This window comes from Stenella coeruleoalba (genome assembly GCF_951394435.1).
Source record: "Stenella coeruleoalba genome assembly, chromosome: 9".
Classification (NCBI taxonomy): Eukaryota; Metazoa; Chordata; class Mammalia; order Artiodactyla; family Delphinidae; genus Stenella; species Stenella coeruleoalba.
This window is the reverse complement of record NC_137155.1, coordinates 59,895,414-59,919,719: the sequence shown is the minus strand read 5'-3', so window position 1 is coordinate 59,919,719 and position 24,306 is coordinate 59,895,414. Positions and strand designations below refer to the sequence as shown.

Here is a 24,306-nt window from a genome sequence, read left to right as displayed (position 1 = left end):
ATCAGTAAAGTTAAAATATAAATTAAGTGGTTAAATTCCTTGGAAAAATACAACTTGCCAAAACTGACACAAGAAGAAATAGAAAATTTCAATTAAAAAATTTTTTTAATTGAATCCACAATTTAAAACCTTTTAACTCAATGCTCAGAAGCCTTCTCCAGAAAATTCTCCCAAATATTTAAGGAAGAAATAACACCAATCTCACACTAACTCTTCAAGACCATAAAGAAACAGAGGGACCACTTCTAGCATATCCTGGACACCAAAATCTCACAAGGCTGCTGTTACAAGAAAGGAAATTTGCCAGCCAACCTCCCTCATGAATTTATATACAAAACCCTACACAAAATATTAGTAAGTCAAATCAAACAATATATACAAAGATAATGTGTCAGAGCCAAGGGTGGTTCATTCCAGAAATGTAAGGTTGGTTTAACATTCAAAAACCAATCAGTGTAGGGATCACCAAGGTCTATTGTGAAAGAATAAAAGCGAAGGGCTTAGGATAGGGTTAAAAAAAATTGCCCCAGAGGAGCCTTGTGGGACCTGATTCACCACCATACCTCTGGCTTCGACGCATCTCTTGTACCATATCAGGCTGACCCTTGAGAAGAAGTAAGAAGGGCCAAAGAAACACCCCTCGCAAAGCCTCCTGGTGTGTGCACTCTGGGCTGCTTTCTCCCTGGTGGAGTGACCATCATCACCTCCCCTACTTCACAACCTCGCTCGGAGAGCCCAAGGAGCCACTCGGGACTGGACGGTTCTCCGAAAACCATCACCTGGGCACAGCACACTCACCTGAGGGCCGGGGGCTGGCTCCCCTGCCGTTTGAACACTCTTTCCAGCCTCTCCTGGGTCGTCGGGGCATTCCCACTGGACAAGGAGAAATTCAAGGCGGTCCTGTCGGCCTCTAGGCCACTGTCCACGGCTGGGCTGTCCTCTGAAAGGTCTCTCCACCGGCCGCTCCCGCTCTGGGGAAGCCCTTTGCCTGGCAGGGGAGGAGGGCTGCTGGGCGAGGCTCTCCACTTTTCCAAGGTCAGGGAGCTGAGCAGGCCCAGGGTGCTCCTGGGGGTGGAGGAGGTGCTGGAAGCCGGGCCCTCCTGCGGGACAGGCGGGGGACAGGCTGGGGTATGAGCAGACAGCTCGGGCGCTTGTAGGCTCCCCTCCTCGTGGGGTTGGGTCGTGCTGCTCAAGGCCGGGGACTGCCTCAGCGAGCGTCTGCGGAGGGAATCCTGAAAAGAGCAAGGACAAAAGCAGCGGTGAGGATCCCCTTGGAGGGAGGTAAGAAAATATCCCACGTCAAGCATTTACCCATGATCTTCCCTCCCCCGGGAATGTCTTTCCCATCCTTAACTCCTTCTCCTAAAATCCTACCCACCCTTTGAGGAGTCACGCAGGGGCTACCACTTCTGTAGCGCTTTCACAGAACCCCACCCACATAAATCCCAGGAGCATGCCTTGGTCCCCCCTCATACCCCTTACAGAGAGCTCCAGGGTCAGACCTGTGTTCCCGTGTCACCCCCTGCCAGCCGTGTGCTCTGTGACAAGTCATTGAACTTCTTTGTCCCTCACTACCCCACCTGCAATATAACCTGTCCATAACCTGCTATCAATAATTCCTAAATCCCAAAACCCCTAAAAAATGACCATTTCTTTTGGAATCCCATGGCAAATTCTTTTTCATTCTTATGAGGTAGGTTGCTTGCATTCTTGGTTTTTTTTTGTTGGTTTTTTTTGGGTTTTTTGGCCATGTGGCTTGCGGGATCTTAGTTCCCAGACCAGGGATTGAACCTGGGCCCTCGTCAGAGAAAGCACAGAGTCCTAACCATTGGACCGTCAGGGAATTCCATTGCGGTCCCTTTTTAAGTGTGAATACTCATATGTTTTGCTGCAGAAATGTTTTATTTATGGGGTGCTACTCCAAACCCTACTGCAGGCGTTCTGTGGTATGTGGTTTATGCATTGTATTTCCTTTCTGAAGTTTAAAAACAAAATCTACATTCCGAAACACATTTGCTCAAAGCTTTTGGATGAGGGATTGGGGACCTACAGTGCCGATCTCCCACAAGACCATGGTGAGGACCAAAGGAGAGACCCAGACCCACGTAAGGCACCATCACAGAGCCAAACCCTGCACAGCAGCCAGCAAATATTACTTACTGCTATGCATCTTTGCCCCCGTCCCCACTTACATATGGCCTTAACCCTTCCTGCCAGTAGACCAGGTGATGGAGGCCATTCTTCCTTCAACTCTGGTGTCCCCAGAGCTCCCAGCCCAGTGACCTATTCATAGTAAGCAATGCTTACTTTTTGAAATGAAGGAATTTCAGAGGCGTCAACAGAAATGTCCTCTCTCACTATCAATCATTAACCAATGAAATGAGAACTCACGTTGTTACCAATCTGAGGTAGAGGAATAGGGGTAGGGGACAAAAATACACCTGCTGGGCTCTTCCTGGGTTTAAAATTCTGGACCTCTCAGCATTTCCAGAAATAATCCTGGGCCAAATGGTAAAGCCTGTGCCAGAAAAAGAACAGCAAATTCTGCCATATTCCCGCCTGGTGGAAATTACTAGGCACTATAAACCTCCTCCGAAAGCCACCCAGGGCATCCCTTGCCACAGAACAAGGAAAACATTAGTCAACATTCCCAAGGAGACCCAAACTTCCGGCCAAGGGCAGGGAACCCAGACTCTTCCTCATTCTTCAAAAGCGCAGAGCTGATCCATATGCCATACCTAATGATGCACTACCTGGCAACCTTGCTCTTTTCTCTTGAGCAACCAATAAGCATGGCCAAGGTACTCAAAGGCCCACAGAACACCTTCCAGAATACCTGGGGAAATTCTACCTCTGTGTCCTTCACGGGATTCAGATACTCCAGGGGAAAAGAACACCTCCAAGAACAATCACTTCTCCTTTGGGGAGAAGTTTGCAGCAATCTCTCAGCAGTAAAGCAGGTACAAGCCATCTTCCTCACACCTCAGTTATGAAGGGGTCTGAACCGCACAGACTTGATTAGAAAGTCATGATAGGACAGGACCCTAGTGTTCATCTGGTCCACCAGTTCCCAAAGTGCAGTCCACCGACCTTACAGGTCTAACCCCAAACCCTTTCAGGGAGCTCAAAATTATTTTCATAATAATAATACAACATGATTTGCCTTTTTCACTGTGTCCACATTTGTACTGACGGTGCAAAGCACTGGTGGGAAAAACTGTTGGCTGGCCCTTAGCACGAATCAAGGCAGCAGCACCAATCTTCACCAGTACTCAAGGTATTAACACCACTTGCAATAAAAGTAGATAAGTGAAATGCTAATTTCACTTAAGAATGTCCATGCTGAAGCATAACGAATATTAATTGTGTTCAATCTTGACCCTATGTTATACATCTCTTTAACAGTCTGTGTGACAAAATGGGAGGTATATACAAACATTCTGCAGGATGCAGAGGATGAGGCTGTCACCAGGAGAAGCACTTACGCAGCCATCTGAGTTGTGAGCTAAACTTGCTAGTTTTTTCACGGAACAACTGACAGATGAACTATGGTTATTCAGTATTTGAATACTGAGTACTGAGTATCTGGCAGGCATTTTCTTGAAAATAAATTGAGCCTGTCACATCAAGGAACATAAATGATACACTGTTGCCAGTGATAAAATACAAGTCATCAGGTAAAAATTAGAATCTGGGGAAACTTGTATTTGCCATTGTGAACTGGAGGGCTTCTCAAAACTTTCTGATAAGTTGAGTAGTGACATCAACAAATGCAATTTTTTATGTGTTTTTTTTTGTATGTTGAAATGTGTCAACGTTCAGAAGATCCATATAACTTAGTAAACCAATAATTTCCACATGACCCAATGCATCATGTTACTAAACCATGCAGTGGTAAAAGAGTCATTCAAAGTTCAAGACAAACCAGTGGAAACTGATATGTAGAAAAAGTTCATTGCGATGGTTTCAGGTTCCACATTAAGAAACAACTTGTCTAAACCCTCAGAACGGGAGAAAATATTTGCAAATGAATCAACGGACAAAGGATTAATCTCCAAAATATATAAACAGCTCAGGCAGCTCAATGTTAAAAAAACAAACAACCCAATCCAAAAATGGGCAGAAGATCTAAATAGACATTTCTCCAAAGAAGACATAGAGATGGCCAAGAGTCACATGAAAAGCCACTCAACCTCACTAATTATTAGAGAAATGCAAATCAGAACTACAATGAGGTATCACCTCACACCAGTTAGCATGGGCATCATCAGAAAATCTACAAACAACAAATGCTGGAGAGGGTGTGGAGAAAAGGGAACCAACCCTCTTGCACTGTTGGTGGGAATGTAAATTGATACAGCCACTATGGAGAACAGTATGGAGTTTCCTCAAAAAACTAAAAATAGAGCTACCATATGACCCAGCAATCCCACTACTGGGCATATACCCAGAGAAAACCATAATTCAAAAAGACACACGCACCCCAAGGTTCACTGCAGCACTATTTACAACAGCCAGGTCATGGAAGCAACCTAAATGCCCATCAGCAGACGAATGGATAAAGAAGATGTGATACATATATACAGTGGAATATTACTCAGCCATAAAAAGGAACGAAATTGGGTCATTTGTAGAGAGGCAGATGGACCTAGAGACTGTCATACAGAGTGAAGGAAGTCAGAAAGAGAAAAACAAATATCGTATATTAACGCATATATGTGGAACCTAGAAAAATGGTACAGATGAACCGGTTTGCAGGGCAGAATAGAGACACAGATGTAGAGAACAAACGTATGGACACCAACGGGGGAAAGTGGGGGGGGGGGATGTACTGGGAGATTGGGATTGACATATATACACTAATATGTATAAAATAGATAACTAATAAGAACCTGCTGTATAAAAAAATTAAAGAAAAAGAAAACCAGATATGTCAAGTTAAGGAATTTAGTACTTTTCTATATATGAGAAGATGCAAAAGTCAGGGCTCACTGAAAGCATTCCTTTGATGCGCACCTCAGCTCTCTGGGGTCAGCACCCTGTGCTTTCACATCCTGAGTCTCCTCAGGGTGCACTATGCGGGGGTTGGTGGTGGCTGCAGTGTCTGATGGTCGGCATCCTACTTCTACCCTGCGTTCCCTCAGGGCTCACCATCAGGCCACTGCAGGGTGATGGCTTGATGGCCGCCGCATCCTTTGTTTACTGAAATGGCAGGCAACATTTTTTTCCATTGATAAGGTGCGTATTCAAGGAATGGTTTAAGTGAACTCAGACTCTGCATCTTCCTGTACAAAGAAAAGTGCTAACTTCATTAACTTGAGATGTCTGTTTTTCTCTTTTTTTTCCTTTCTTTCTTTTTTTTTGGCCACGCCACACGGCATGTGGGATCTTAGTTCCCCAACCACGGATCGAACCCACACCCCCTGCAGTGGAAGCCTGGACTCTTGACCACTGGACCACGAGGGAAGTCCCTGTTTTTCTTTAATTAACAGTAATCTTTTGATGTTCCTACTAGCTGGTTTCTTGCAAAAACTCCTGTATATCCTGGCTCCTCCCTTACCTCTTCTGAGCAGTTCCTCAGTGTTATCTGAGAGGCTGTCTTCCAGGTTTAAGTCCTCAGCAAGTCCGTCAAATAAAACGTAATTCTCAACTTTTAGGTTGTGCATGTTTTTAATCAACAGAACAATGACAGATAACTATACTTGATCTAGACCCAAAGCAGGTTGTTTTTGAGCGAACAGCCAGCCTTGTGAACTGGATTAAAAAAAAAGAAACAACTTGTCTAGGTTCGGTGTAATATTAAAAAATACGCCTAGCTTTCTGAAAAGACTATTAAAATACTTTTCCCTTTCCCAACTGCACGACCATCACTGAGCCATGAAATTCCAGATCTCGAAGGGATCTTAGACACCTGGTCTAACAAACGAGACTATGGCCAAGAGGAACAAAGACCTTGTCCGAAAATCTCACAGGACGTGGGCTGAGGCAGGGAGAAGGTCCACTGCTTGCTGCCCTGATTCCAGATGAACTGGGAGAGCAGTGCTGGCATGTGCAGCCACACCCACACGTGAGGGTGGAGGTGACCAGCGTGGACACAGATGACCTATTTTTGGTTGGCTTAGGCTCCCTGATTTGACTGATCCTCTACTTTGAGTTCGGCATTTGACCTTCCTTTGTTTTTCTGTTTCTCTTCTGTTTTACAAACCCCTTTTACATTCATTCTCTCCTTTGGTTTAGTCTCCCACCTGATGGGACCCTACCACAGCCCCTCCTTAAGGGAGACTGTAAAACAACGGTGTTAAGTTTTTAGAATTTTTTTAAAACAAAACAAAGCTATAAGGATTGGGATTTCTTTTTCCCTTTTCACTATCATGTGTTAAAAAATTTTTAAAAAATATGTCCTCTAGACTGGGATGGGTCCCCCCACGCCTGAATGGCAAAGATAAAGCTGGGTAGATATGTTCTCACCCTGCAAAAGAATCCACCTGGTAACCACCTGGTTGACCAGATAGTTAAACCGAAGGCAGGGGAGGTGATGAGGCCTACCCGTGGCCCCAGAGCGCTGACAGTAGAGCCAGGCAGGAAAAAGAGGCCAGTGTTCTTGCCGTCTACCATGCAGATCCTCCCTTCTTGAGCTGTCTCGTGGGGTACCCCCAGATAAACCCAGGCAGCCCCTTAAGCCCTGCCCGGTCCTCACTTTCCATGCTCATAATAATAGTAAGAGCACCAAGCCCACCTGTGGGGAGCTGGCGATGGGCCCGGCCATCATGCCTCGGACAATGAGGCCAGACTTCGGCCTGATCTTCTCTCCCATCCTCTTCGGGTCCAAGGAAGGCTCTGATGACTGAAGCTTGTCCGTCTTCTCCCAAGCAGGAGCCACAGGAGGGCTTTCACCTGGGACAGTCTGCAAGGGCTTACTTTTGTGGGAGGCCCTTTTGGATGATGCAAAATTCCCAAGTACATCCCCGTTAAGATGGTCGTGTCTGCGAAAAAGGGATATTTCCATTAAAACAGCTTCCCCAAAAGGAATCACTAGCAATGATGATAAATTCCACATTCCACAGGTCCCCATAGCAAGCCCATTCACAAATCTGTGATGATTTCTAACCAGACTGTGCTTTATCAATAAAGGCAAGGGAAAGAAAATACTTCTGTATCAGGGCAAGTCTGGCCGACAAAGTGAGACCTGAAACAAGAAACCGAATCAGAGTCGATGACCGATGATAGGATCCCTTCAATCCTCAGTACGAAGAGCATCCTTGTTTCTCCCAGACCCCAGTGATTAAGGAAAACTGTAGCCCTTCAATACAACAGTTCCCCCCTCCCGTTATGGTATATACAGGGTTTGGTACTATCCACGGTTCCAGGCATGCACTGGGGATCTTGGAATGTATCCCCCATGGATAAGGGGGACGATGGTGTAGTCATAAGAGGAGTGGAGCCCAGTTACTGCACACCACTGAGGGTGGTGGACAGAGACCTTTGGAAAACCTGGCGTTGCCAGTTAAGGTTTAGTAAAGTTAGGCATGCCAACGGCTTCTTTTCTTGGGTTGCTTGGTGTTGAAGAACGAGGGTGTGTGTGTGTGTTTGTGTGTGTTTGTGTGTTTGTGTGTGTGTGTATGTGTGTGTGTGTGTGTGTGTGTGTGTGTGTGTGTGTGTGTGTGTAAGAGAGGGAGAGAGAACAAAAGAGGGTAAGAGACTGAGAGCAAAAGCAAGGAGTGAGGAAGAACAAGAATGAGAAAGAGGGCTTCCTTGGTGGCGCAGTGGTTGAGAGTCTGCCTGCCGATGCAGGGGACACGGGTTCGTGCCCCAGTCCAGGAAGATCCCACATGCCGTGGAGCGGCTGGGCCCGTGAGCCGTGGCCGCTGAGCCTGCGCGTCCGGAACCTGTGCTCCGCAACGGGAGAGGCCACAGCAGTGAGAGGCCCGCGTGCCACAAAAAAAAAAAAAAAAAAGGGAGATGAAATCCTAAGGGTTCTCATCACAAGGGAAAATACTTTTTTCTTTTTCTTTTCTTTTATATCTATATGAGATGATAGATGTTCACTAAACTTACTGTAGTTATCATTTCATGGCATATATAAGTCAAATCATTCTGTTCTACAACTTAAACTTATACAGTGCTGTATGTCAATTCTATACCAATAAAACTGGAAGAAAAAAAATAACTGTTTTCCAAATAATAGAGGTACAATCAAGAATGCCAGTTCATTTTCTTCCCGAGTTCCAAAAGGACTTATTTTCCAGATTTCTCCATCGCTCCAGTGTTTAGTGGCCTTTTAGAATTCTCTACTCCTGTTTTTAAGAAAATGCTAACAAAGGAAGCCCCCGAACCTTATGAATCATGGAATTTAAATTAAACATTTTGAATCATAAGTATCCTCCATCACAAAGTGGTCCATTCCCATGGCTTCCAGAGGAAAAGAACAGTGCTCCATGACAGGGATGCTGAAAATGCAGAGGATGGGAGGCTGAGTGATGGCCTCCTGAAGATGGTCACAACCTAGTCCCTGGAACCTGTGAATATGTTACTTTACATGGTAAAAGAAAGGGACTTTGCAGACATGATTACGTTAAGAATCTTGAGATGGGTACATTATCCTAGACTGACTGTGTGGGCCCAATGCAATCACAGGGGTCCTTATTAGAGGGAGACAGGAGGATGAGAGTCAGTAGTAGGAGATGTGACACAGAAGCAGGGGTTGTAGTGATGTGATTTGAAGATGGAGGAAGCAGCCACAAGCCCAGGAATACAGGCAGCCTCTAGAACTTGAAGAATGAAAGGAAACAGGTTCTCCCCTCAAAGCCTCTGGAAAGAACCAGCCCTACTGACACCTTGCCATTAGCCCAGTGAGACCAATTTTGGACTTCTGACCTCAGAACTGTAAAATAAATAAATTGGTGTTGCTTTAGGACACCATGATGGTTAGATTTTGTATGTCAGCTTGGCTAGGCTATGGTGCCCAGTTGTTTGGTCAAACACTAGTCTAGATGTTGCCGTGAAGATATTTTTTATATTGTGATTAATTAACATATTGTGATTAATATCTACAATCAGTTGACTTTAAGTAAAGGACATCACCCTAGATAATACAGGTGGGCCTCATTCAATCAGTTGAAGATCTTAAGAGCAAAAACAAAGGTTTCCCAAAGAAGTAATTCTCCCTCAAGACTGTAACACAGAAATCCTGCCTGAGCTTCCAACATGCCAGTCTGCTCTACAGATCTCAGACTCGCCAGCCCTACAACCACATGGACCAATTCCTTAAAATAAATCTCTTTATTTAAATATATATTTATGCACATATATATTTATACATATACACATTTATACCCTATTGGTTCCTTTTGGTTTTGTTTCTCTGGAGAACCCTATTACAGCCACTGAGTTTACAGTAATTTGTTATAGCAGAAATAAGAAACTAATCCACAGTATAAATGAGAAGAGGTACCTGGCTTTGCTTGTTTCTGACAATGATGTTCTCCAACTCGCATCTTCACTTGCAAGGTCATATATATTTACCAGCGTGGTCTCTGAGCATCTCAATGGTAATTTGTTACTTTTCTTTGGTATTGAGAGTGCAGGGATTGGTGTTTCTTGAGTAAAATTGTTACCAGTATTTCCAAAGTGATCCAGAAAATATCTGGTGATGAGTTCAAGGTTTGTTTTTAGAGGATTTCCCTTTGCCTATCATCAGAAGAAAAGAAATCATTAATTTTATGTACAGCTTTGGGGAAAGGTGGGAAAGACAGCCATCACAATTCTTTGACATAGTTTATCAGTTTCTTACTCATCCATACATTCTCTCAGCAAACATTCACTGACTGCTTATTATATGTCAGGTACTGTGTTAGGTAGCAACACAGATGAAGACAAAAATCAGTACCTTAAAAGAACCAGCATCCAATGCATGAGTCAGGAGAGCCAATGAACAAGTGTAACAAAATGTGATATGAACAGAAGAATATCTGAGCAAATTTCCTCTTGTTTTTTTCTCCTGGGAATAACTTTATAAAATATATATCCTTTTATTAAAAAAAAAAATTAAGTCTTTATGATCGCTAACGCTACAACTTTATAAACATCTGGGACCTGAATGACTTCTTAGCTTATGTACTCTACATTTAACACTGGGCATAAGGAATTACAGAGACAACGCTGCAGAAAGTTAGCGCAAGAGCATAGAGATGCAGTCAGGATTGACTCAGTTTACACCCCAATCTTTAAAAAAGATAAAATGAAACTTTTTTTTTAATAAATTTATTTATTTATTTATTTTTGGCTGCATTGGGTCTTCATTGCTGCACGCAGACTTTCTCTAGTCGCGGTGAGCGGGGGTTACTCTTTGTTGTGGTGCGCGGGCTTCTCATTGCAGTGGCTTTTCTTGTTGCAGAGCACGGGCTCTAGGCACACGGGCTCAGTAGTTGTGGATCGCAGGCTCTAGAGCACAGACTCAGTAGTTGTGGTGCACGGGCTTACTTGCTCCGCAGCACGTGGAATCTTCCCGGACCAGGGCTCGAACCCGTGTCCCCTGCATTAGCAGGCGGATTCTTAACCACTATGTCACCAGGGAAGTCCAAAATGAAACTCTTTAGTAGTAGGTTTTGGAAATAAGTGGTATCAGTATTTCCCTACCCTGACAGCACTAAATATTATCTTTGGAGGTTTTTTTAAAAGACAGATTCTCAGGCCCCGCTGAGTCTTACTAAGCCAGAATCACCAAGATTAGAACCTTGATTTCTTTTAGAAAGTCTCCTGAGTAATTTCTACAGACACAGTTTTCCAAGCAGCAATCCACAGGCTGGCCTCAGGGGCTAGACCATGTGTCAGTCCGCAACCCACCTGCCCAGTAACACCCAGGCCCTTTGGAACTGCGACCAGGCATGGGGCATGTGGTGAGTTTGCAGTCAGAGTGGTAAAGCGCCTGATAAAGAGCCTGGCACAGAGGGAACCGTCGGGTGTATCCAGTCTTTCCCCCTTTCTATTCCCTTGACCTACACAGCAGAACTCTGGGACCAAGACCCACAGGGTTATGATCAAACTCAACAGAATTATCAGGCAGTCAAAATCAGGGGACAGTTTTATTTTTTTTAGAATGGGACCCAAAAAGCTATTTTGCCTAAGTCTAGATGAAACTTACAAGGAAGAGAGTTGCGGGGCGGTGGGGGGGATGTTAAAATAATTATTTCAACCTTCTTGTTCTTCTTTCAATACGAGAGATTTAGGGCCCTGACTACCTGAACTGTACTTTGTGGCCTTTCACATCACTTTGCTCATAATAGATACAGCCTTTATATGAATCTAGATACCATTTTTCAAAACCTCGATTTTACACAGGCGTTTTATCTACTGCACACTTAATAGGGAAAAACAAGTTACTGGAATTAACATTAAATTGGCAGGGCTTTCCCAGAATCACTCTAGCTTTGTGCTGAGTGAATGTCAAAATTATAATGCCATAGACAGATGAATGAGTATATTTTCCTGTAAAATATAAGCTCCAATTCATTGTGTAACAGCTAATAACTACTGTATAAGTCAAATTATCAGGGCACCTATCAAGATCTAATGAAAATATCTTAAGTATCTTAGATAATAGTTACCTTAGGGAGACTACACCACAGTGAAGAAATAAAAGTAACTTGAATGGCAAAGATCCTTCTGGGAAATTAGGTAAAGATGTATTTATATAAAAATTCCACTGTGCAGCAATGGTTAATTGAATTTTCTGCGTAGCTGTCTCACTCTCTGTGGAAAATCTTTCTAAAATGTACAGTCTACTCTCCTGCCTTCAAAGACAGCTAGAGGAGGATTGCTGAGTGTCTGCTGCCTGGGGCAACAGTCTTCTGTCTACAGGGGATGGAGGGGCCCGAGTGTCACCGCAGGACCCAGAGGATGAAGGTCTTTACCGGGCCTCTGGTAGGACTTCACCTGGCTGCCACTTGTGATAAATGCTGAACGACACGATCACGAAGTTCTTTCCACCTCTGACACTATGCCCTCCCACAAGGCATCTGCTGGAGAGCCCATTCTTGAATCAAATTATAACGTTCTCTCTTCTTACAGAAAGACCAATTAATTCAGAACGGTAGCTTCATTCCTTCGTTCCTGTATATTCATTCACTCGCTCATTCATTCATAAATACACACTGACTATTTACTAGGTCATCAGTCCCATGTCAAGTATGGGGATACAATGCATCCTGCAGCGTCCAAGGTAGTGCGGAAGGCAGATTGTAATTAAACCACCACACAAATATTCTATTATAAACATAAGAAGCACAACGAAGGAAAAATAAGGGGTACCCTGAAGGCCTGTAACAGAAAGTGGGGGCATCGAGGCTGAGGGATCAGGGAAGCACCCCGAGGTGCCTGTTCCATTTGCTACCTCAACTCCAACGCACCCGGGTTAGCTGAACCCAAACCCTGCATCTGCCTGAATTAAACGTCACAGTGACCTTAAGAAAAAGGTGTTACTCAGAACTGCAGAAGGAAAACCATATGCAGGCAGAAAACGGAAATTTTTAGCATAACTGAATGCTATATTTTTAAGTACAGTCTTACTAAAAATAGCCTCATGGCAGGGAGGAGGGAGCACCGGGAATAACTGTTGCAGGCTCGGGTTCAAAATGCGCCCCAGAGCTGCGCACGCGCGGCGAGGCCAGTTGGGTGCTGCCGACTCAGGCTGGAAACCCCACACACACAGTTGGGATTCGTCCGCGCTCAGCCTGGTCTGTTTCTCCCTGACCGCATGTACGGCAAGCCTCCGGCCACTGGTCTCGGATGACCTGGCAGGGCTCATGAGTGCTTTTGACGTCGCCACATTCCGTTCCAGAACTCCGTACCACACGTTGAAAGCACGTACCCTGTTCTCCTTGTAGAGAACTTCAAGATGCAAAACGTTCCGGAGATGGCTTCTGCTGCTTATGCTGAGATCAGAGCGTGGGCGTTCCTGGTCCATGGTCACACACGTCTTCTTTAAGCCCTGAGGGAAGAACTCTGAGTCACTCTTTACCATTTTAAATCAAAACCTTCCGAGCTCTGACGCAGAGGATAAACAAGACTGTTAATGTTCTTTTCGATCATCTTCTCCTGCCTTCCTCTCAGGATACTGGGAGGACCAAAAACTGACTTAAGCATTTATTTTGATATAAACTTTACACTTGATATCATCTTCACAATTATTATTCCGAATCTTACAGCCACCCTGCGGGCTGGGCTCAGGCTGAAGTTGTCAACGCGTTTTATAGAAAAGGAAAGTGAAATCCGGGTAGCAACTGTCTGGCCCGAGGCTGGCTCTGGAGCCCTGGGTTTGGCCTAGATTGGGGGCCACAGGATATGAAGCATTAAAAATAAACAAAAGGAAAAGCATAAACAAAAGGCCAGTATTCATTTCCTTCTTCTTTCAGATGGGGCACCAGGGTCGATTTGTCCAACATAACACAGTGGACTCACAGAGCGGGAGTTCTGACCATCCCAGGCTGCGAGGCGGTGATGCGAGGACCCAGACTCACAGGAAGCACGTGGTAAGCGTCTGCAGTGCCCCAGCGCAGCCGCTTTCCATCATCCGGCCCTGAACTCCCAGAAGGCCGGCCTTGGGAAGCACAAATCCCCCTAAGAGCCTGGCTTCTTCATTTGAAAACGACAGCAGCTGTGGCCTGCCCACCTCCCCAGAACGCAGTGATAACCAAATGGCAGAAGATGAGGAGGTGCCTCACACACAGCTCAGCCTGGCATTAAGGGAGCCCTTGCTTCTGATGGATCCAGACCCCAGTGCTAGCCAGGCCTCAGTGGCTCCCCTAGGCTTTGTATTCAGAATTTTACAGAGGCTCTCAGTGCTGGGAAGGCAAGACAAAACCTGCTACCTGCCATGAAGTGGGACAAGAAGAATTTGTGAAACAAGACATACGAACACAACCTTGTGAAACAAGACGTACGAACACAACCTTGAACCAAAAGGAATGAAAAGAAGTCTTGGGGGGGGGAACAGAAAGAAATGTTGGGGAAAAGGTGGGGACATGCCTGGGTCCATTAAGGAGAGTCAGCCGGAAGGAGAGGTGGGACTCAAGAGGCACCTGCATTTCATGGGGGCTTAACCATGGCCTTCCCACCCAAGTGATGTGGAAACCTGTATAACGAGGGTCCCTCTCTTCTGGGTAACTCTTGATGTTTGTCAGCAGTTCAGATCAGCAAGTCTTGGCACACTTAACAAATTCCCTGGGGTTGTGGTGCAAACTGGCATTTGAAAACCACTGGAGCAGTGGACAAGGATGCCCTCAGAAATCAGCCAGTCATCGGTCCCATCATTCATTCAGCAAACACTTGTCGTGCACCTACTCTGTGCCAGGCTCTGTTCTAGATGCAGGAAATATAGATGGATTATGACCAAGTCCTGCCCTCATGGAACTGACATTCTGTTAGGGAAGCAAACCACAAACAAAGGGGTAAATGTACGGTACACCAGCTGCTAATATGCTCTATTATGAAGACAGAGAAAACAGAGAGAGAGGAGACACTATTTTAAATAGCCAGCTAGTTATTGAGCCTCATCCATGTGCTCACTCCTGTCTTCAAGTTTCCCCATCTGTGAAATGAAAGGAACAAACCATTAGTCCACTCGTTCATCTGCTAGAGGCAGAGGAGTGAACAGACCAAAGTCCTGGCCCTCATAGAGCTCACCTACTATCAGGAAAAAGACAACAAATAGAATACCCTATGGGAAAAAAAATACAGCAGAGTCAGGAAACACAGAGGGCCAGGAGGGGGTGCAGGGAAGGGTTGCTGCTTTATAAAAGGTGATCAGGAAAAGCTTCATGATTGACATTAGAGTCGAGACATGAGGGAACTAAGGGAGCAGATTGTGCAGACACTTGTGGGTAGTGTTCGACAAGGGCAAAGGCCCTGTGGCAGCTACAAGGAGGCCAGTACAGCTAGAGCCATGTGACTAGGGAAAAGTGTCAGGAAATGAGGTCAGAGAGGTTGCCCAGAGCTTGCTAAGGAAAGGCCTTGTCGGCTTTTGTAAAATGGAAAGGCTCCTGGAGGATTTGAAAAAAGGAGCATCCTGGACTAACTTATATTTGCAAAGGATCACTTGGCTGCTAGGTTGAGAACAGACTGTATGAGATAGGGGATTACATATTCAGATTAGAAGGCTATTGAACAGCTCACATGAAAGATGGAGGTAACCTGGACCAGGGTGGTTATAGCAGAAGTGGGAATAAGCAGCTACATTCTTTAAGTGCTCTGATGGGAAAGCCTACAGATTTACTGATGGACAGCATGCAGGGGGCACAAAAAGGAAAAAAAGCCAGGAATGGTCCCAAAGGTTTTGGTCCAAGCAACCAGACAGTTAGTGATGCTACTTACTGAAGTAGGAAAAATTGCAGGAGGTGAAGGAATCAGGAATTGAGTTTTGAACGTGTTAAGTTGAGATGTTTATTGGATATCCAAGTGGAAATGTAACATAGGCAGTTGGAAAGAATGTAAGAGTTCAAGGAGAGGTCTTGGATAGAGATAGACATTTGGAAACTGTCAGCATATCGATGGTATTGGAACCCACAACAGTGGTGGAAGTGGCTGGGAAATGAATGGAGAAGAGAAGAGGGCCAGAGACTCAGTCTTTAAGCCCACAAGCATGCACAGCTCAGGAAGCCAGGGGGGACTTGCCAGGAACCTGAGAAGGTATAGAAGGAAAACCAGGAGGGGGTGATCTCCAGAAGCCAAGGGGAATGAGTTGCCAAGAAAGGCATAATCAACTGAGTCAAACACAATTGTTAGATCAATAAGTGTAAGGACTGAAAATCAGAAGTCATTGATGAACTTGACAAGAGTTGTTTCCATGGAGTGATGGGGACAAAAGCCTGATTAAAGTGGGTTTGAGAAAACAGGGAGAAGAATTAGAATCAGAACATACAGAGCTCTTTCATGGGTTTTGCTATAAAAGAGAAAGAGTCTAGTAGCTGGAGGGTCTTGGGGGTCAAGATGGAATTGGTAGGAGCACATATACATGTTGATAAGACTAACCCAGTAGAGAAAGCAAAATGTATGATACAATACAGAGAGATGATGATAACTGCACCAGTGTCCTGGAACACACAAGAGGGGACAGGCACACAGGGAGGGGTTGGCCTTACCCAGGAAGATGGAGAATTCATTCCTAAGAACAGGAGGCAGGGTGGGGCGAATAGTTCAGGCCCAGGAAGGTTAGTTACCGTGGTGGTAGGGCGTGCTGGAGTTTTCTCAAGGCTGCTTCTATTTTCTCAGTGAAATTAGAGGGGGAGGGGGCTTTGGAACTTGAGGAGATAGGTGTGTGAAATGGTCGGCCAAGATTTGAGACAGTGAACAGGCTGGAGAGGTATAAGCAGAGGGGCGGGCATCCCTGAGGCACCACAGGGGTGAGTGACCATGAATTGGCATGAAACCATCAACACGGTGGTGTGTTTTCCCCCAGCCCCATTCAGCTCTGCAGTGCAGGCACAGAGTAGGCCAAGCTGAATTTTTAACATCAGAGGAGTATAACGAAGAGAGAGACAGGCAAAGGAGTTGAGCGTGGTGTTGAGGGCGTGATTACAATGATGGGCGGGTAAGACGTGAGGAGAGGTCACAGAGGGCTGAGGAATGGTGAAAAGTTGGCAGGAACAGTGGAATGGAGATGGCAGTGAGGCCGAAGAATAGTTTATATCGGGCTGCTCATGGGGGTGAGCTGGAAGTGAGGGACGATGGGATGCTTGGAACTGAGATGATGGAAACAAGCCTAGGGCATGACCACCTGGAAGGAGTGTCAAAGGTCAGGTGGGACAGGTCCCTGCAGGAGAGGGAGGCTGGGGCACGAGAGGAGGGAGGCCTGGAAGGCTAGGGCACCAGAAGAGTCACCTTGGTGAACCCTGCCATTGCCAGGAGACTGTCATGATTCTCCCTGCAGGGGGATCACGCTTGGAGGAGGCCAGTGTAGCTAGGTACAAAGTAGGTTAGAGGGTAGAGGAGGAGTAGTGGAAGGTGAGGTTCGAGGCGGAGCCGGCAGCCCCGTCATGGGGAGCCTGGTAGGCCCTGGTGAGGCCTTCCCTGGGCTTTTATTCTAATTGCAAAAGGAAGCGCATGGAGGGTTTTGGACAGAGGAGTGACATGATCTGACCTGCTCACCCTGGGCAAGTTTCTTCGCCTGCCAGTCTGATCATAGTCTTTCGTGAAAGGGAATAATTCTACCTCTTTCAGGACTGTTATGAGGATTTGAGAGAATAAACAGGCATCTAGAAAGTACCTTGCACCACGCTGGGCACGCTCTTGGTTAGAACTGCTCGGTACCTGCCTTGTGCCAAGCCCTGAGGGGAGCACACAGTCTCTGTCCTGGAGCAGAAGGTGATGAGCAAAGTAGCCGACCTGAGCTGCAGTTCCGGCTCTCCATGACTTTCTGAATGACTGCGGGCAGCTCCTTTCTCCTCTCGGGGCTTTAGTGTGCCCCGATGAAAAGTAGGAAGGAGAGGAGACCAAGTGAACCAGACGACTGCCAAGGTTCCGCCCAGTTCAGGCGTCAGCTCTGTGGACCTGTCTAGTGGATGAGACAGGCAGAGGTATAAACCATCACATGAGCACCGATGAGCAAACCACAGGCAAATTAATCAGTTATTTCAGCCGCAGCTGCCTGAGACATCTTGAAGGAAATGGAACTTGGGATGGGCCATGGGTGGAAGAGGGAAAAGAAAGCATGTGAGAGAAGCTGGAAATGAGATTGGGCTGGTAAGGTGAGGTTAGGCTACAGGGGAGCCTTGATATCAGGTGAGGTCTCTGGATTTCGTTTGTACTCGAGAAAGGATAGGCATGAGGAAAACTCTCAGAGAGTTTTGCTTGGCAGCCCAGACTTAAAAGAAACGATGGCCGTGGTCAGCCTCACAGGGTGTATCACTGATATCCCCTGTGCAGCCAGGACTAGGTGATGGCAGGTCAATTAGCCATAAAAACAGAGCAGGTACAGTGAGGCCACATTGCATTTTAAATAAAAATACATTTTCAAAAAGCAAAGAAAGACACTTTCAAAACAGGTGCACATCAGAGATGGGGGAGGAGACAATGTTGAATGCCAACTGCGTGCCAGATACAGTGGCTGGGACCTGCCCGTACATTACTATTAATCCTCATTATAGATCTGCCACGAGTAGGTCTTATTATTCCTCTTTTACAGATAAGGAAATCAAGGCAGTGAGTAAGGTACTCCAGCTTGAGCTGCTAATTAATAGCAGGTACTTGAACTGTTCCCTCCAAAGCCCTTCCCTTTCCCCCATTCAAAACACTGTTTATTTTGTTTATGTGTGTCTTTTAATGCCAGACAAGAGCCCGTCGTCCCCACCCAACATGACACCAGGAGGACACCAAACACACAGCAGGTGGTCAGCCTGGGTCGGCAGTGGGTGCTTTCCCTACACACCCACACACAGTGACCCCCAGTGACCTCTTCCCCAGCCTGCCCTCATCTCCACTGTCAGGGCAGGTGGGAGCCAAGGACCTCCCCAACTTTTTTTTTTTTTTTTTTTTTTGCGGTACGCGGGCCTCTCACTGTTGTGGCCCCTCCCGTTGCGGAGCACAGGCTCCGGATGTGCAGGCTCAGCGGCCATGGCTCACGGGCCCAGCCGCTCCGCGGCAAGCGGGATCCTCCCGGACCGGGGCTCGAACCCGTGTCCCCTGCATCGGCAGGCGGACTCTCAACCACTGTGCCACCAGGGAAGCCCCTCCCCAACTTTTGAGTTCTCTGAAAACTCTCCTGGGACAAGACACTAGGAGAACTTAAAAACAAAACGACCTCAACGATTGAACTTCCCACCGATGAACAGGACTAAAGGGTTTGACTGGCAAGAACTTTTCTTAGCCCTTTGGATTTCCTTTGGGGGGAAGTTCTTTCCTAGTGGGATGTAAGCCTTGGAACTGGTTATGGAGCCCGGCGGCAAGGCCGGCCTGCTGGGCTCCCAGAGCCTCGTGAACTTTAGGAAAATGGGGAGGGCCCAGGCCCCTGGTTCGCGCGCCCTGGAGGGAGACGCCCGGGAGGACGGCCGCGGTCCTGCCCCGTGACAGAAATGGCTCCTGGGAAAGGTAGTTCCCCAGGCCCGGGAAAGTGGCGCTTACATCGGGCATCTCTAGGGTAGGCTGCGGGCAGGGGAAGGGCTCCCTCCCCGAAGGTGCAGAGGTTGCAGGGGTGCCTCCACACTGTTCCCCCCGCCACCCCCCAAATTGAGCAACTTCCCAGGGCTGTGAGGGCGGCGCCACGTACCTTCCTGCTGAGGAACTCCCTGACCAGGGAGGCCGCCACCTCCTCCACGAAGAGACTGTCCATGCTCCGGTCTGCCCACGAGGCCGCAGCGCCGCAGCCCCAGATCCCGGGTCCGTTGGGGCCAGTATGGCCGCGTTGCCGTGGCGACGGTGTCATCAGAGCCGGAGAACTCCGCCCCTTCCCTGGGAGCGCGCGGGCTGGGAAGGCGGAAGGGAAGGGGCGGAGCAATCTTCAAACTTGCTCTGAGAGCTGGAGGGGGAACGCAGAACACAAGCCCCGTGCATCCTAGAGATCAGGCCGCGGGCTCCAGGCTTGGCTCCTGGCACTGGCCCTGTCCATCTGGGTGGCCTAGAACAAGTCGCTGCTCCAATCTGAGTCGCATCTCACAAGGTGTGAATTGGGGAGAGTGCCTGGCTCCTGGTTCCTAGAGGAGTAAACCCACAGTGAAGTAGCCCCTAGAGATCCTCCCCCAGCACCTCAGCCGTCTCCTGGGTTCCCCCAGGCTGACTCACCTTGGCTGGCCTCCGCCTCAGGGATAAGGAGGCCCAGGACTCTCTGCTGACTTGGTGCTCAAATTAAAGGCTGAATCCCTGGCCCCCTTGGTGGCTGCTTTCCCATAAGGAGACTGCCAGTTATTGAGCACCAGGTGTTTACACACATTAGCACATCTTTAATCCTACAGCCTCCAGGCAAGGTGCTTACTATCGGCCCATGCTTTAAACCAAGACACTGGGATTCAGAGAGGTTAAGGTTGTGCTAAAGATCACACAACTAGGAACTGACAAGGCTAGGATTCCAGCCAAACCCATGCCTTTGCCCAGTACCAGCTTCCCCAAACTCAGTCACTTGGGGACCACCTTCACAATCTCCACCCCATCCGCACATCACCCAGTGTATTGGTTTGCCAGCGCTGGTGTACAAAGTACCACACACTGGATGGCTTAAACAACAGAAATGTGTTCTCTCACAGTTCTGGAGGTTAGATGTCCAAGATCAAGGTGTCAGCAGAGTTGGTTCCTTCTGAGGTCTCTCTCCTTGGCATATAAATGGCCGCCTTCTCCGTGTGTCTTCGCATGGTCTTCCCTCTGCGTGTCTGTGTCCTAATCTTCTCTTCTTAAAAGGATACCAGTCAACTGGATTAGGTCTACGCTAACTAACTCATTTTAACTTAATTACCTCTTTAATGGCCCAGTCTCCAACTACACGTACATTCTGAGGTACTGGGGGTTAGAACTTCAACATACGGATTTTGAGGGACACAATTCAGTCCATAAAACCTATACTGTTACTTACATTATTATTGACTTTAAGCCAACATACGTGTTTCTAGATTTATTTCAAAAGGAAAGTATGGAAATCCAAGATCAAGGCACCGACAGATTCAGTGTCTGGTGAGGGCCTGCTTCCTGGTTTGTAGATGGCTATCCTCCTACTGCATCTTCACATGGCAGAAAGAGAGAGGGAGCTTGGTGGGGCCTCTTTTGTAATGGAACGAATCCCCTCCAAGAGGGCTCCACCATCATGACCTAAGCACCTCCAAAGGCCCTATCTCCTGATACCATCATGCTAGCGGTTAAGATTTCAATATATGAATCTAGGGGAAACACAAACATTAGACCATAACGATTACTTATATAGTAGTATTTCAGCAAAAACTTGAAGAAAGACAGGATAAAAGCCATGCAGATACTCAGAGAAAGAGCACTCCAGGTAGAAGAAACAAGTGCAAAGGTCCTGAGACAGCATCGAGCCTGAGTGCTTGTGAAACAGGGAGGCCAGGAGGGAATGAGGCAGCAAGACCCACTATGAAGGCCCGCATGCCTGGAGCCCGTGCTCCGCAACCGGGGGGGCCACCGCAATGAGAAGCCCCCACACCACGGCGGGGAGTAGCCCCTGCTCGCCACAAGTGGAGAGGGCCCGTGCGCAGCCACAAAGACCCAACACAACCAAAAATAAATAAATAAATTTATAAAAAAAAAAAAGAAGTATGTGTAATTCTCTTCCACATCTGTGACGGTTAATTTCATGTGCCAATTTGGCTAGGCCATGGTAACCAGATATTTGGTTGAACATAAGTCTAGATGTTGCTCTGAAGGTATTTTTTTAGATAAGATTACCGTTAAAATCAGTCGACTTTGAGTAAAGCATATTACCCTCCATAATGGGTTGGGCCTCATCCAATCCATGAAAGGCCTTAAGAGGAAAAGACGGAGGCCCCTCAGGGAAGATGGCATTCTGTCTCCAGATATATGTATCCTACTACCTCCACACTCACCCTGAAATGGCCCTGAGAAATTCTTGAGCAAAACTCCTTAGCACTGCCCAGATAAAAAAAGATGCCTTCTTCTCTGGGGAAAACTGCCGTCTCTGACAGTTATTCCACATCCTGATGCTTTCACTATTAAGTGCAGACCCCAGACCCTCAGACACAGCTGTCAGTCCCAACTTGTGAGTAGTTCCTGATGGAAACAATATGATGTCACCCTGCGGAAATCACAATATAATATCCCCTAAGAAAGCATTGTACATAAAAATTCTGGTCCAAGTAAATCGATGGAAAATTCCCCCAAAACACTGTGGCAAAATCCACTGATTGCCCACAGAATCCATTCTTTCCTTCTTTCGTGAAAATATATCTGGAGCAGGGCAAGTGGCTTCCCAGCCATGCTGTATTTCCCAGCTTTTCTTGAAGTTGGATGTGGCCATGGAACTAAGTGGTCACCAATGAGAGGGAATGAGAGGGGCAGCCCTTTAAGACTAGGCTCTACCTTTTCCATACTCTTCCCTCTCCAGCAAGCCACAGCACATCTGCACCTATGGGTGTGTGCTGTGACCATAAACACAAGACAACACCCTAGGGCAGTGATTGTCAGACTGTGGCCCTCAAAACACCAGCACCACCTGAAAACTTGTTAGAAATGCAAACTCTCAGTCCTTTCATCAGATCTACTGAATCAGAAGCTCTGAGGGTGATGCCAGCAATCTGTATTAAACCAGACCCCTATGTAATTCTGAAGCTCACCTACGTTTGCGCATGCTTCCCTAGGGGGTGGCAGAAATAAGACAGAAGGCATCTGGTTCCCTGAATGACTACATGGCGCAGAGAGTCACCAGGGGGCCTGGAATTCAGATCCTTACAAGGAAGAGAAGTAAACTTCCATCTGGTTTGGGCTTTGTTTATTTATTTATTTGTTTTTATTTTTGGAAATGGGGATGGGGGTGTCTTTTGTTACAGCAGCTTATCTTTTCAACCTAAATAACACAAACCTCCAGGAATGAGTAAAAACCCAACTGCAGGCAGTGGTCCCTCTCTCCAGGGTTTGCTAGACCAGAGCTTCCCCATGGGAGTGTTCCACAACAACCCGCTTCAAATTCGGTGTGGGTGTGCTCAGATCATGATCTCCTCGGGCCTCAGGGCAGCCGGCTGAAACCTATCTGGCCAGAGACCACAGGCTGTACAGCCATGAGCGGCCTTCTCCTTTTACCCCAATACACATGATCATTTTTGTGTATGCCCTGACATGAAAACTGCCCTGGGGAGGCCTCCTGCTCTTCATAATGTTCCATCTTCTGCTTCTTGCTCTCCCTTCCCCTGCTTCTCTGACCTCTTAGTACACAGCAAGGTCTGGGTCTCTTGCTCTGATGGCCTGACTTGGGCACTCTGCTCCAGGTTGGCTATTTGAACATTCTCCTCTGAGCTGTGCCATGCTTCTGAGCTGATGGTCACTGGGATTTTCCTTTCCACTCCAGTCTCCCTAAAGACAGGGGGATCCATTCTCAATTTTAAGGCAGTGCTTGGAGATTGTTGGAGGATTTCTCTTCTCCCGGGTTTCTCTGCCTGAGTCCTTTGCTCCAAAGGAGGCTGTTTGGAGCAGGTAGCTATCCGCACCTCCCCAGGTCAACTCAGGCTCAGGGGTGGTTGCTTCATGGACCACTTTGCGTGCTGGCAGGCAATGTGATGGGTCTCAGGGACTAGAGCAAAAGAAGGCAGCCTAGAGCCCTCCGTCCTTTGCTTTTACTCCCATGCCTGATTACATTGGTTAGCATTAGGTTCAGCTGAGAGTGACAGACAAGGAGGACTTAATAAGGAAGTGCTCAAAGAATGATAGGGACATGTCAAAAGAACACACAAGCCAGCTGAAAGGGACTCCTACTGGCCAAATCTGTGCATCAGAGTAATGATAAAAATATAGATCATAACCCATTGAATAGAAATAAGCATCCGTGAGTCCATATTTGCTGTAGGAAAGAAAGAGAGAGAGAGAAAGGAAGGAAGGAAGGAAGGTCCTTACATTTGTATGTCAACTAATAAATGTAGAAAACCGACAGAATTAACAAATCACACAGGCACCTTATGTATTTGCACAAAGGCACCTTATGTATAGCAGCGGCCATGATTCCTGGGCTCTGTCTCTTCCCATTCGGGGCTGGAGTAGGGCTGCCAGATAGAATACAGGACACCCAGTTGAATCTGAATTTCAGATGAACAAATAAGACTTATTTCAGATAAGTATGTCCTGTGCAATTTTGGGAACACACTTACCCTAAAAAAAATGTATTTTGTTTCTCTGAAATTCAATTAACTGAGCATCCTATATTTTTATTTGCCAAATCTTCCAGCCCCAGTCTGGAGGCAGTGGTACACTCAAACTGACGTGTATCATTTCATGAGAGCCAACTGCTAAATTTTTAGGAATTTTCTGAGCTGACTGTTAAACCACTGGGAGCTTGAAATCAACCATGGTGGGAGTATTTACACCATGGAAACTGCAGTCATCACGAATCAGTGCTTTTCTGTTTTTAGAACTGGTTGTGAAACATTTACCAATTCTCCACTGTCTAGAAGCTTCCTTGTCTTTAACACACTGAGTCAAGACTCTGAAACCGTGTCCGTGGGTGCTCTACAGTTGCATGGGAGGCACACACCCAAGGCCACCAGGGAAGGCAGCCTCACGGGGACCGATGGTACCAGAAGCGCTTCCTGCCCAGGGACTACTTGGCCATCTACTATGGCTTCCAGCGGAGCGGCTGGGTCCGTGAGCCATGGCCGC

The 24,306-nt window shown here is 46.8% G+C and overlaps 1 protein-coding gene across 2 annotated transcripts in view; it reads right to left on the bottom strand.

Annotated features, from left to right (window-relative positions):
• MINDY4 (MINDY lysine 48 deubiquitinase 4) overlaps window positions 1-19,621 on the bottom strand; it is a 115,276-nt gene extending 95,655 nt beyond the window's left edge. For both annotated transcript variants that reach the window (XR_013829643.1, XM_079931069.1), the window contains exons 1-5: window positions 19,256-19,621; window positions 12,866-12,985; window positions 9,452-9,687; window positions 6,737-6,983; window positions 799-1,232 (exon numbers count right to left, since the gene is read on the bottom strand). Coding sequence is in view for 1 of the 2 variants with exons in the window: in XM_079931069.1 (XP_079787195.1) it covers window positions 799-1,232; window positions 6,737-6,983; window positions 9,452-9,687; window positions 12,866-12,985; window positions 19,256-19,411 (1,193 nt within the window). In the remaining variant the exon portion in view is untranslated. The remainder of the gene's footprint in view (window positions 1-798; window positions 1,233-6,736; window positions 6,984-9,451; window positions 9,688-12,865; window positions 12,986-19,255) is intronic.
• Between the last annotated feature and the right edge of the window lie 4,685 nt (window positions 19,622-24,306).